The sequence below is a fragment of the Schistocerca americana genome, chromosome 1, assembly GCF_021461395.2.
Source record: "Schistocerca americana isolate TAMUIC-IGC-003095 chromosome 1, iqSchAmer2.1, whole genome shotgun sequence".
Taxonomy (NCBI): Eukaryota; Metazoa; Arthropoda; class Insecta; order Orthoptera; family Acrididae; genus Schistocerca; species Schistocerca americana.
In genome coordinates, this window is record NC_060119.1 from 1,008,050,238 (window position 1) to 1,008,064,819 (window position 14,582).

Below are 14,582 nucleotides of genomic sequence, written 5' to 3' on the forward strand. Positions count from 1 at the left end.
AAAAGTTCTCTCTAAATCCAAAAATGTCTTCCACCCATTTTAATCCTAATCAGTACCAAAGGTTCTATGAATTTTCGAAGACAAACCTACAGTATAATTGTTGATACAAGATGGGCTAATCCCTTAAATGGACAGATTTGCTACTGCTAAGACCATATTTTATCAAAATACAGGGAGGAAGATTACTGCCCATCACAGTCTTATATAAATGACAATGACAGTTGTTCACAGATAACACTGTTATAGCCTCACGCGTGGCATAATAGAAACCTGTTACAAGAATCATGGACATTTAGTTGAACAACCTGTTGGTGCTAAGGTTGCTAATCAACAAATGTCAAGTGAGCATACATGTTTTACAAAACCTGCTTTTTATCACTAATTTATGAGCATTGTTATTAGGGAAAAGGAAGATTAGAGTAACTGTGGATGAGGTCATTAGAGGTTGAGCATAAATTAGAATTTCAGAATAACCATCTTGTAAGTTGCCTGAAGTGATTTCGAGAAACCATGGAAAACCTATATCTGGATAGCCAGACAGCATTTTGAATTGCTGTCATCCTGAATGAAAGTCAAGTGTGCTGGGTGCCGTGCCACCTCACTTGGTAATGTTATCGGTGTCAGTTTTAGTAAAACAACTATGTTAATCAGATGGAAAGCTGTAAACATGATATTGTGAAAGCAGGAATACAAAAGTGGGAGTGGCTGCACACAAAGTCATCATCCTTACCTTAGTGAGTAGTCCTATTTTATTGAAAAGTTATCCGAATGGTGTGTCAAATTTGTCAAGTTTGGCTGTAGACTGTCAGAACAAATAACCTGTATTGTTCCACCTCAGGAAAGAGTTGTTGTTCTTTCTAAATTAAGTATGAAACTGCACAGTTTAACAATCTGAATTTAGCAACTGATCTCAGTTAATATTGTTGTTATTCAAATAAGAGATCTTTTTATTATGAAAGAAGATTGTAGGTTTGGATGTATGAAAACATTCGGAGTAATGTATACTGCCTATTTATTGTGTAAAAGTACAAATTACATGTGGAAATTTTTTTAACCACAACTCTATTCAAATTACAATTGTAGATATTCTTTGCTAAATAAAGAAAAATGATTACATCTAAAATGGCCAGTAGTTGCAGTCTGTGGTCCCCTGAACAAAGTATTAATACTCTGAAGCCACTGCACACCAAATCTTTTAACACTGTAAATTATGTTTATTTACAGATTGGCCTGGAAATTGCCTTGGCCGTGTTTGCGAAGACCCTCCAGAAGTCTTTTCCCAAATTCAGCATCAACTTTAGCAAAATTTTTGACTGCTCTCTCCTGCAAAGATAAGAAATGCATATTAATGGAGTTTGGCATAACCACTGTGAAATGTTACAGAATTTATTTTGCCATTAGTTTATCCTCACTAGATTACATTCAAATTTGTTCTACTCAGTATGCCAAATGAAAGCAGGAAACAAGAAAATATATTTTGTGTATTCAGAAACAGCAGTTTCATCACGAAACAAACCATGTGTTATGACACATACTTGCAGGGTTTTGATTTTCTTAGCAAAATCCTCTAAATAAGTGTGCCATAAAATGATACTTAAGTCTTCAAGACATTGACCCCAACTGGCTTACTCTTAAAAAAAACTGTTGTTCAAATTCGAACTTCATTTTTAGAGTCTTTACTACATTCACTGTCATCACTTTGTAAATGTCATATACTGGGTGTACAATTGAAAGGTGTTCAAGGTGAAAAGCATTTGATTCTGGATCGATCAACTTAGAACCACAGGTAGCATGTTATGTGTAAAATCTCCCGAAAAACCATTTCTTCTGAAGGAAACTTCGATTGCATTACAGAAGCAATTCAATGTAGCCCACATGAATCTTTATGTGCTGCTAGTTTGCAGTTACAGATTCCATGTTCAACAGTGCATGATGCATTGGACGAAACTCTTTGTCTAAAAACGTACAAGATTAAAATAATTCATACAATAAAATCTACTGGCAGAGTTGTGTGTATGGACTAAACATTAGAAATGCTACTACTGACTGACTGAACTACTACTGACTGACTGCGGAACTATCTTTCGGCGGGACAGAACTCCATGTTTCCACCTTATTGATAGGGAATTTCTGAATAGCAAATTACCCAGGAGGTAGACTGCAAGAGGTGGGCCAACTACATAACCTTTTACACATCCAGACATGATCCCACTGAATTTTTTCTTAAGGGTTTAAGTGGGAAAGAAAAACTATCTACCAGGTTAAGATTGATAGCTGTCAACACCTGAAGACAAAATATGGGATGCTATGGCAACAGTTACACCAAACACCCTTCAGGCTATATGGAGCAAAAGGTGGAATATCATTTTGCACCATTTAAGCCATAAATTATATAATAATTACTTTGTGAGTTAGGGTTTGTTTATTTTGGATACTTCCACCCTGACATCGTATTGCAAATTGCATAATCTTGCTGAGTTTCATCTTAGTGTAATTTCTTCATCTGTATTTAAAACTGTTACTTAACTTTTGAGGCTTAAAATGCCTACCTTACTTAATCTTTAGATTCAATATTTCAAGGATCAAGTAAGGAAACCAAAGTCAAGACAATGAAGAAAAACACAATGAGTGAGATCCCCTAATGTATATTAAAAAATAATAACCTTTATCCTAACAATTCACATTTACGCTACTTTGTTTACAACTTACTGTTAGCTTCACGAAGTTACACAAAAGCATTTCTTTTTCATTCTTCCCAACATATCAGTTTGTTTTCATCGCTCAAACTACATAACATTCTCATCATGTCATAATTTCCTGTTTAGTTAGTTTGGTCATGTTAATCCAGTGACCCATCCTTGTGTAACAAATGCCTCATTAGTCTTAATTGTAGTAACCAAAACTACTTTGTCACCAACACTACTATGATCACAGTTTTAATTTTTATGTGAAACAGCACAATTGCTATCAAATTCTTTCTGATTAGACCACTGGTGTTAAATACCGCTTCTCCACTAGTTTGACAGTTATCCACCATTTAACTTTGGAGCTTTCTAATACTATCTATCCCACTACGTCTTTGTGCTAATCCAAATGCCTTTTATTGTTGTATGTTTTATCTTTGAAACTATGAAAAAAATTCTATAACCAATTTCAGTCATTCATTTAACCAATTTCAAGTGTCTGAAATTGGCAGTTTCACTAGAGATTTAACCTTTTACCATTGAACTAACAGCTCTCCTTTTTTCTGGAGGGGACAGGTAGTTCAGAAAGACTTTGTTGAGAAGTACTTGGCAAACACAAAATGGATAATTAAAGTACAAAATAATCTTCACTATATGCATACCATTTGGAGAAGGACATTGACTAGGACAAACTTCTGGATGATTGTATCAACAAGAATCAACAATTTGACACATCTTGTGAGATACCAGATTTGATCAAAGTGAAACAAAGAGCAAAACTTCAGTTAGTACATGGGAGACATCTGGACTTTACATCAGTGAAAGCCCCAGTTCTTAGCCATCCAACGCATCACAGACATCATGAAAAACCTTCACAAAATATATTCTGTACAGTGTAACAATAACAGCATAGGTTACATTACCGATTGGTTGGTCTTTATAAATAACTACAGCTATAACTAGGAAACTGATCAAAAAATTTTCTTGAATTATTTTAAGTTCCTGAAATACATTTTAGACTAATGTTAAGGTTCTATACAAAAACAAGATAAATATTTCAGTTAAAACTTTGAGGGTAAGAGTCTATGGTTTAAGTATAAACGTTTCAATGATGTTTCCTCTCTCTCCACAGGGTGTTATCAAAGGTAAATAATTAACTGCATCAAATGATTAGGACAAAATACTAATGAATAACGTTTTACTTCAAAAAATGCTCTCTCAGCTTAAAAGTTTTAACTGAATTAAACTCCAAACCAGAAAGCCTTTTTAAAAATATTTATTAGTATTTAATGTGCTACTTATGAGGACACAAGGTTGTTCAATTTGTGATGAATTAGTTTTACCTGAATGAATCCTACAGCATGTCTCAAGTGGTCCACTATGTTGTCAACAAGACGCTGGCGTTCTTGTTCATTTAATGTCTTCTTCCAGAAGACAGCTGGTTGAGATACATTGTCATCATCATCTGTGTTGTACCTGCAATTTTTTATATTTTTATAGAGTGAAAAATCTTATGTACAAATACAAATTATCATTAGCAGAAACATCTCATCACAAAACTTTGTTCTTCATTTAGAGAGATTTGCAGTTACAGCTCCCTTGAAAGTGTAATTCAGTGATTCACCAGGCTGTGTCTAAAAAATGAACTCGTGCTCAGTGTGGAAAAAGCATCATAAGTGATGGTAACCCCTCCTGGCTTTCATTAAAGACATTTAGAATGTCAACCACTGAGCTTAATATTTGTCTATGTATTTCGGAAATCATTTGAGTATACATTTTTTGACAAATGAGTTGATCTAATGTTAAGCATTGCTGGTGGTCACTGACTGGCTTCTAAATTTCCTTTTTACGTATTGCAGTATTTTGCTGTGGATGTTGTAATAAATTAATGGAAATAAAGTTTTACACTAAACCATGGTTTATGCTAACAATGCCATTGAAATAAGCGTATCATTATGTTCTTTTTAAAGGGAGGAAAATCCATTTAGATATCAGAGACCTACACAAGTCTAAATATACTCAAGTACGTGCAATCTGACTTTCACGTAACCACTCTATCACAAAGAAACTGTTGAGAGGACGTATTGTTTTTTCTCTAGTAACAGCTGCAATTTGCTCGCATATATTCAAATTTTTATCACTACGTATTCTTATCAAAAATTCTGCACAAGTAAGTTTTACCTTTGGACATCTCCAACTGTTGTAAACTTCGAAAGACCAACACTTGGAACTTCAATGGGTCCCCCAAAACTGTTTGGAAAGTAGTTTGGAGCACCATCTTGATTGTAAAGAGCTTGTGGCCCATCACGTTGGTAGTTTGCAATCTTTGAGCGATAAGGACAGTTCACAGGCAGTTGCAAATAGTTAGGTCCCAAACGGTGTCTGTGAGTGTCAGAATAAGAAAACAGTCTTCCCTGAAAATATGAAGACCAGATTAGTGGTAAAACACACCTACTGTATTTTATGTGAAAGTGCAAAAAAGAACACTTGACTGACAGCCAACTCGAGCAATATATTACCTGCAGCATTTTGTCAGGGCTAGGCTCAATTCCTGGAACCATATGGGCAGGACTAAAAGCTATCTGTTCCACCTCTGCAAAATAATTTTTGGGGTTGCGATTCAGCACAATTTTGCCCACTGGGATGAGTGGAAACTCGTCGTGTGGCCAAACCTAAATAAAACTCTAATATTATTTCATGTACTGCGAAGTTTGTACTGGTATTAACACTGTATAATTTAGAAACTAATGAAAAAGATATGTCAAACAGTTTTTCTTGTCAACTTGAGAATAATCTCATAAAAGTGAATACAAAGTATCAATGAGAAAATCACATATATAGTAATAATGATGAAGGATAGAATGGATATAAGGTACTTGTACCATTAAGAGTTTTTGAATCAACAACTTGCCTGATCACCTGAAATTACACCATTAAACTTTGGTTTGAAGTAAGGCAAACCAACTAATCAGAGTAACAAAACCAAATCTAAAAATAAGTGAAACAATAAAGCAACTGTGATTTATGTTCTTTGCTGCTAAAAAGGTCCCTTACCTTAGTGAGATCAAACGGATTGAATTTCCAGTTCTCAGCCTGCTTAAACATCATGACTTGTATGTACATAGTCCACGACGGATGGTTTCCTGTTGCAATAGCATTGTAGAGATCCCTGATTGAATAATCAGGGTCACTTCCAGATAGATCACCAGCCTGTTTTGCTGGAAGATTTTTTATTTTTTGATCCGTCTGGAAAAGGAAACACATTGTTGCATATGATTATCAAACTAGATAATATAATTTCCGTACTACTCTGAAATTTAAAGATTAGGTATTACCTTATAATGGAATTTGCAATAAACAGCTTCATTCTTGGCATTGACCAACTTGAACGTGTGTGAACCATAGCCATTCATGTGGCGATATCCATCTGGGATTCCTCTGTCAGAGAAGAGGAACATGACCTGATGGGTGCTCTCTGGTCTAAGTGTTATGAAGTCCCAAAACATGTCAACATCCTGTAACAGAAATTATTTACATCAACAAACACTTAAACATAGCAACTGAATGTTATTTGGATGAATTTGAAGACAGGAGAGAAACGAAACCTTCAAGAACAGTAATCAAACCCTGTTTCATATCTAGAGTCTCTACACTGCCTGGAAGAGTTAGAAACAAAGTCAGTTTTCCATTTTGTGAAATTAAAGAATTTATATGAAATACTACTCAACCAGTTTTATATATAGTATACTTGGTAATACAAATAGGGTGTCATCTACATCTATTTGTGTAGTTTGTATACAAAATATACCAAAATATTTGATAAATGCTTATAGATTTGCTAAGTACAGAAAAGTGATTCTTGCAATGAGAAATGAACAAAATATAATTAAATTAAATATTTGAGAATTTACTAGAAGTGCAAATACACACAGCTGAAGACAGTGATACAGTACAGTTAAGGGACACTAGGAGAGAACCAGTTCAGAAATATAATTCTAGCAAATGCTGTAATCCTGCATTTCAAGTACAAGTAACTTGAAAAAGAAACTGTCCGGTGCCATGTAAGAGAATATTTGCAAGGGTGTAATACAATTACATTAAAATATTCTGCATATTATGATAATTTTAAAAGGCTGTCCACTTAAATTAAGGTTTGGTATGTTATGTAGGAATTTAACATTTACACATGAGGAATTTTTTTATTTATTTTCTTCCTATATTGAACAAAAATCTATGCTCTTAAAGGACTCTTCATAAAAAGCTAATAAGAATTTTATGAGGTGAACAACTGAACAATAACAACTTGGTTATAAGCTTGAACGAGGGTATCAAACATTCTCTTTGTAGTTTTTAAGAAACAAAATGATCGTAAAGTTTCATCAAGTAAATACACCCTATTATTTTTATATACCAAGTTTAACTTTATGGTTTCCATAACAGAGCTCTAAAAATTAAAATGATATTCTTTTAATAATAACCTTCAGATGAGTTTCTGGATTCCTCTTCTGAGTGTGTATAAAGACCGGGAAAAATATTGGGTCTCTTATGAAGAAGATGGGGGTGTTGTTGCCCACCAAATCCCAAATACCTTCTTCAGTGTAAAACTTGACTGCAAATCCACGGGGATCCCTGCAGATAATAATAATATTTCAATATTTATATTTGTGTAATTACTAAAATACATATTTTCTATGAATTAAGTTAGACTCACTCTAATGAAATAAATATGTGATCAATCCGGATGAAATCAATGAAGAGCCATTGACACAAAATTAAATCAGCAAAAAAAAGAATAAGAATTTTATCCTCCACATGCAAAAGTACAAATATAACATTTTGAAGTTATTAAATCACTTCATTATCCTCAGGAGTTAAAATGAAAATCCGAAAGATATTAAACAGTATTTTGAACAATGCCACTTCATCGCAATATAGGAATTAATAAAAATTTGATAGTTCATTGTAAGAGGCAGTATTTCCTGTCTCATCTATTTTAGTATTTTAGTGATCAGTTACCAAAACAAAATCTCACCTTACAGTATCAGCTGACCCACTCTCACCTCCCACAGTGGAGAACCTTACAGCTAATGGTGTCCTCTTTCCAATTTCAGAAAATATTTTTGCCTTACAGTAAGCTGAAATATCATGTGTAACTTCAAAGTACCCAAATGCACCTAAACATAGGGAAAAAAGAAAAGGAATACATCATTAGCAGTGTTTATTATGGGCATTTCAAAATAATTTCTTAAATACAATTATAAAAAATAAAAAGACAAGTACATACTACCTAATCATCAAAGGAGACTAACTATGCTGCTTCCATTAAATGTATTGTTTCTTCAGTTTAACCATTTAATATAAATTTAAGCATACGTTAAACTTACTACTGCATGTATATGTGTTCCACATCTCCCAATCTTTCCTCACATCTCCCAACCTTTCTTTGTCTCAACTATTTACAACAAAATTTCACATTATCACTGCATAAATGTTTACCTGCACCCTTGGCATGTACAACTCTTTCTGGGATGCGTTCACGATCGAAGTGGGCAAGTTCATCAATAAGCGTAAAGTCTTGCAGTAGAATAGGTCCTTTTGGACCTGCTGTTAAGCTGGCTGTATGGCTGTCAACAGGATTACCACTGCCTGTTGTGATTTTCCCCTGGTCTTCTTCTGACTGTGGATATGAGAAGAAGAAAAATAGTTATGACTAACAATACGATCTCTTAAGCGATCAGAGATGATGTATAAGGATAAATCCACAGATGGAACAGAATATTCTAGTCACAGGTGTTTATACTGATTAAGAAATTACATAAATGGTCAGCATATTGCCATAATTTTCTCTCCGACAGTGTACTGTAATTGTCTTCTTATACAACAGAGGATATGCCAACTTCCAGAAATGTATCATGATTCCCATTCTGAAAAAGGCAGCAGCTACAAAATGTTGGCAGTATCAAACTTCAAGCCTCTTATCATATAATCAGAAATTTTCAAGAGGGTAATTCCGAGGAGAGTTGAAAAGAAGGTGGGGGGGGGGGGGAGGAGGCTAAGCTCAGCAAAGTTCAATTTGGCCTCTTGAAAGGATTTGTAACAAGAAGAATTCTGGCACAGATACTTCTTTTTTTTAAAAAAAAAAAAAAGTGTTGCCTTTTTAGAGCTCAATAAGCCATTTGATAATGTCACTCGGCATATCTTCAGAATGCTGAAGAAAGCAGGTCTAAAAAAGAAACAGCTTCTGTAATAATAAAATGGCTGTGATGAGGAATTTTAATAAGGAATGAGAAGCAAAAATTAGAAATGTCACAAGACAAATGTGTGGACTGCTCTCATATTCAGTGCTTACATCCAGAAAGTCTATATACTTAGTTTGCAGCAAGTGAGGCTGGGGTCAACATTACTGGACAAAAGACAGACATGCTGCAATATGCAGATGCTATTGCTGTGGGTATGGAGACAAAAGATCCAGATAAGATTCTTGGTGCAATGAATGAAGTTTTCTGTAATCAGTATGGCACAAGAAAGACTAAAGTGATGGTATGCAGTACTGAACAAGAATATGAAACTAAGAATGACAGTTATAAGAGAGGATTTAGAATTTGTAGAGGAATTTACCCATTTGGGAGGGAGAAACCAGAAAGAAAGGGTGAGCAGAATGCAGGGGGCCAAAATTGTGTTTCACTTGAGAAAGAACTTTCTCATCAGCAACGACAATACAGAAATAAGTAAGGGTTCATATAGCATTTGTTTGGAGTGTCCTTAACACAAGTGTGACCCTTTACAATATGCAGCAAGAGAGAAGACAGCTAAAAGTCTTTAAATTTGCTGCTACATAAGTTTAGCTGAAGAGATTGTTGCCAGTGAAGACATGCTAAGAAGAATACAAGAAACCAGATTTCTCTCAGACAAATATTAAGAAACAATAACATTGGAACAATGCCAGAAGAAGCAGCTGAGGGAGGGAATCCCTAGCGATAAGCAAAGGTGTAATATGCGCAGCAGCTGACGAGTTAAGTAGGATGTGCTACATACTTTATGTATGCAGGAGGAGGTACACAGAAGAGTGGAATAATCTATGGCTGCAAACCAATGTCAGCATTTAACATTGAACAAGAAGAATCTTAAACTGAAGTATGTCACATCACGGCAAGAAATCATAATTATGATCCATGGAACTTGTGAATAACTAAATCAACTCTGAATATACACTTCGGTCAAACCAATATATGGTCCTGAGTATTTCTTTGAAAGCCAAGTCAAAATTTTATTCTCATAACACCTGGACATAATTATGAAGATAAAAATCTTCACTGCTTCTACGATAAGAGCTGCCTAAAGTACACACTATTATGCTCAGGGTCCTCTATGAGAGGACTCTCCCATTTCCCCTCCTCCCTCCAAAATTATATTAAAGTTCTTCATATTAAATGGTCACTTATTTCCCGTGTTTTGCTCATATTTAAATTTCTATAACCTAGAAAGGAACTACTCTATTAAAATACAGAGAAGCCTGAGTGATATTACAAATGATCAGACACTAAATCAATATTAAATACGTTTGTATGGCAACACCTGATACTAATTATTTTTCTTATACATTGAACACAGGTGGGCAAGACAGAAGCTTCTTTTTTTTTTTCTAGCTTTTCACGAGTAAATCACATCACATTATGTTTAATTTGAAATAAGCAGTGTGAGCAACTTCTTTAATGAACTCTCATTTAGTAGACAGTGACTACCACTGCTGTTATGACTACTTCCTGGCAACTGGAAGCTGTCTTGAAAATACCCATTCACAGAGCAAATGGGAACTGCAAACCAGCTTGGAGGAAAAAGGATAAGATGTAACTTAAGTTATACATACATATCTAAATAAAGGGATACCTAGCAATGAACACAGGAGGTCACCTATCATCCTCCATATAGTCCCAACTTCGCCCCCATCCCATTTTCATCGATTTCCAAAACAAAGAATAGTTTTGAGGACTTCAATTTGATAGTCATGAAGTGGTGCAAGCAGAGGGGAGATTGTGGCCCCATCAACAAAATCGAACATTCTGCTAGTACAGTGATAGTTTCAACAAACTGGTCTCTCCCATTGGGAGAGACATGTTTGTCGTCAGGGTGACTATACTGAGAAATAAATTTGTAGACGTTAAGAATAAAGATGTAGAACGTTGATAATGTTAGTTTTATTTAAAAAGCTTTAAGAGTTTTCCCATAAACTCTGGGGCATTACTCTTCAGCACATCCTCGTAAATGCAGCAGAACTTTAAGTATATACAGGTGTCAACATCACATCCAGAATTTAACAGACGAAGTCAGAGCTGCGTGGCAGCACTTCCAAAAGAAATGGGCGACTAAAAAGGTAAACAAGACACAAGAAGTTTCGACTGATAATGCTAAATATCAAATGCAGGGAAGACCATGCTCTTTTCGTGAGGCACTATTGCTGAAATTTTGAGAACTAGCATTTGAGTCTGACAGCAGAAAGATTCTACCACAGCCAATGTACATTTCTCGTAAGGGCCACGAAGATAAGACGCGAGAAATTAGGGCTCGTACGCAGGCTTTTAGACAGTCGTTTTCCCTCGTTATTTTCGAGTGGAACAGTAATGGAAATGATTACTAGTAGTATGAATTACCCTCCATCCGGCACCGTACGGTGACTTGCGGATAATGTGAGTAGATGTAAAGAACAAAGCTTATCAAGTCTCATCACACGCTGAAAAAAAACAGTTCATATTAATTTATCACAGCAATATTGGTTTTATAAAAGTTATTTCCTATTTCAGAGTGAAAATGAGACAGCAAGCTGTATAATGAATCTACAATAATGCTACGATCAAAAACTACATGCAAATGAATTTAGCTTTGAAGAGTAGGTATGTGACGACTCTGTACTATTCGCGCAAACTATGTAGACCCGGCGCGGTCGCTGATGGAAGCGACGGTACAGGCACGCAGCAGCCGTGATGACGCTTTTTTACATATATCTTTGCCCCATCTGCACACGGCACAAACATTCCAATACGCTTTTTCTTGTATCTCTCCCTCATCCACAAACACCTCTAACTGCCCCAAAGGATTTTGTCGCTTCGCTGTCTCTGCTTCACTGGCCGGGGCTGTATAAACCCAGCCGGCCGAAGTGGCCGTGCGGTTAAAGGCGCTGCAGTCTGGAACCGCAAGACCGCTACGGTCGCAGGTTCGAATCCTGCCTCGGGCATGGATGTTTGTGATGTCCTTAGGTTAGTTAGGTTTAACTAGTTCTAAGTTCTTGGGGACTAATGACCTCAGAAGTTGAGACCCATAGTGCTCAGAGCCATTTGAACCATTTTTGTATAAAGCCACGCCGTACTCTAGTAGGCGGTGTAACTACACATTAAAGGTGAAAAACGAAAATATTAAGAATCTTACTGTCTTTGATTTCTTGACCCTAACGGCTGACATCTCTGCATATTAATATGTGGCAAGCTACCTCCGAATAGTTCCATGGTACAAGCTGAGATATGCCGAACTACACACCCCGCTTGTAAAGCCGAGAATAAAAAAATTTTATTCGTTCGAAATAATTATTAATAAACTTGAAAACTGAAGTATGCGACGCAAACTGAATGAAAAAAAAAAAAAAAAAAAAAAAAAAAAAAAAAAAAAAACAAGCACGCCTCGTCTTTAGTCATCTATCGCAGTGACCAGGCGGATGAAGCGCACACTATCGCTGAGAATTTCATAAAGACATGAGTGGCAGACGAAAACCAATGTATGCTCAATGAAAAATCTGCAGATCATAATCTTATAGTGTCGTTTTCCAACGAAACTTTTTCGCGTCGAATTAACGCTGTCGCAGGATCTATCAAACAAGAACTAGTTTGACACCAACACAACAAATTCGTCTTGCAATTATAGGCGTCGACTGATGTTACAGGACTAGCCATCTTACCAATAACAGAAATAAACCACCTCGTTGGAACTATTGTATTGATATTTGTACAGTTGGGGCCAAGCCAATGACTGGATACAGCAGGGGCGGTATCACTAATAAAAAGTAAAGATGTAAACTGTAGTTCCAGATATTGTATCCTGCACAGACAAGCACTCGCGATAAAGAAGATGCTTCTTGAGCCAGCAGTAAAAATAATCAGTTACGTTAAGTGACGCCCTCTTCAGTGCCGATTGTTTTCAATACTATGTGAAGATAATGGGAGCAGACATAAAACACTACTGCTCCACAGCGAGGTTAGATTGTCATCTCGGGTTAAGACCTTAACATGAGTAACCGAGCTACGAGCTGAATTACTAGCTTTTATGACTGACGTTTCTTTTTAATTGAAAGACCGTTTGAGCGATGTGACTTGTTCAGACTAATTTTGTTGGAAGATGTATCTGAAAAAATTATATAAATTAAATCTGTCTTTACAAAGAAAACGGTAACAGTTTTCAATATGTGTACTAATAACAAAATAACATCCTTAAAAATAGATTTTTTGGATTGTTAGTGTTTGCAAGAGGGTAGCTTGGTAACACTAACGTTTTCGCTGGTAAGACAGCAGAATTAGCAAATTAAATATCTGAAGAATTGGTCTACTGTCCCCCACGATATGCGCGCATTTTATGAGACCGATTTTTCTGGAGATCAGAACGGTGCAGAATCCTTTCCTACAGAATTTGCAGACGCCAGAAAATATGTTAAACGAAACCTATGTATCCTTTATATATACGTCCTATTCAAGCACGGATCCATTATTCAAAACAAGGGCTCTTTATGATATTTTTGTGCAGGATTTGTGAGATGCCACACAGGCTGTAACTTTTGCCATCTCGTTCGTAACAACATACTTGTACGAAACTGAATTATATGCAGCAACAGAATCAAAATATCGTAAGAGACTGGTTGCTGAATCTGAAATGCGCCTTCAACACACTGCTATCAAGCCTGACAAACAGTTGGTCAAAAATAATTAAAAACCTTCATACCTCCCATTAAATGGAAACAATTGTATAAATTTACAATGGAAAACAATACAGGGTTACTTGTGTATTGTAAAATGCGGACAGTATATAGTGCCTGTTTCAGGTGGGGTGGGGGGGGGGGGGGGGGTGTTTTGAACTATGGTTCCATAAGATGCAGGTATAGGTCGGTCCTGAACTAACACTGCCAACTGCAGCAATCAATAGCGCTGTAGCACTACCAAATGCTTTGTGTATTCCAATTTGCTTTATGTTGTGGATTTCTTGTTTTTCGTTTTTCTAATTTTGAAATATGACCGTTATGTCAGTTCTGCTTTCGTGGAAGCACAGACCGCGGGCGTAGGATGGCAGTTCTTCGAGAGGGGGTCGGGGCGTATTCACCGCACCGCTCCTCTCACCCGAACAGTCAGATTTCTTATTTGTTTACGGTCAAGGCCGACTGCAAGGATATAGTGTCCGCACTATATCACTGTGTGTCGCTTTAGATGTTGTTTTATTAGTCAGTAGTGTATAATGTATCTGTTTTTGCACGATTTTCATTGAATGATTATAAATAGTGAATGAAAATAAAACTAGGTTTTTGTTTATTATATTTAGTATCTCAAATGGGGTTCCGTCGCCAAACAAGTTTGAGAACCACTGGTGTAGGCACCCAATACGCTAATTCATATAACAATGCTATAGTGCCAAGTGGAATAAAATGCTGTTAATCTTTTATTTGGCAGCGTTGCTCTCAAGCAACATCAAATTTACGTTGGCCTTATGGGACAAACACTTCCCAGTGATTTTTACTGGCATAGATACCTCCAGGCAACGTTCCTTCACACACTGAGGCCAGTTGTAACAGTTCAAGGTTTTCCACACGAGATGGCAGTTTGTGCAATGGTGTTACAGAGGTCTCCTCGTGTGAGCAACAGCGGTACCTTA

General features: G+C 36.2%; 1 protein-coding gene across 1 annotated transcript in view; it reads right to left on the minus strand.

The window, feature by feature from the left end:
* Positions 1 to 995: 995 nt before the first annotated feature.
* Positions 996 to 14,582, minus strand: part of LOC124616102 (catalase) — a 70,575-nt gene continuing 56,988 nt past the window's right edge. Inside the window, exons 2-10 of the mRNA XM_047144365.1 lie at positions 8,181 to 8,361; positions 7,717 to 7,858; positions 7,163 to 7,313; positions 6,020 to 6,199; positions 5,739 to 5,930; positions 5,204 to 5,356; positions 4,866 to 5,098; positions 4,028 to 4,160; positions 996 to 1,323 (exon numbers count right to left, since the gene is read on the minus strand). Coding sequence (XP_047000321.1) covers positions 1,219 to 1,323; positions 4,028 to 4,160; positions 4,866 to 5,098; positions 5,204 to 5,356; positions 5,739 to 5,930; positions 6,020 to 6,199; positions 7,163 to 7,313; positions 7,717 to 7,858; positions 8,181 to 8,361 — 1,470 coding nt within the window. The 3' untranslated portion in view covers positions 996 to 1,218. The remainder of the gene's footprint in view (positions 1,324 to 4,027; positions 4,161 to 4,865; positions 5,099 to 5,203; positions 5,357 to 5,738; positions 5,931 to 6,019; positions 6,200 to 7,162; positions 7,314 to 7,716; positions 7,859 to 8,180; positions 8,362 to 14,582) is intronic.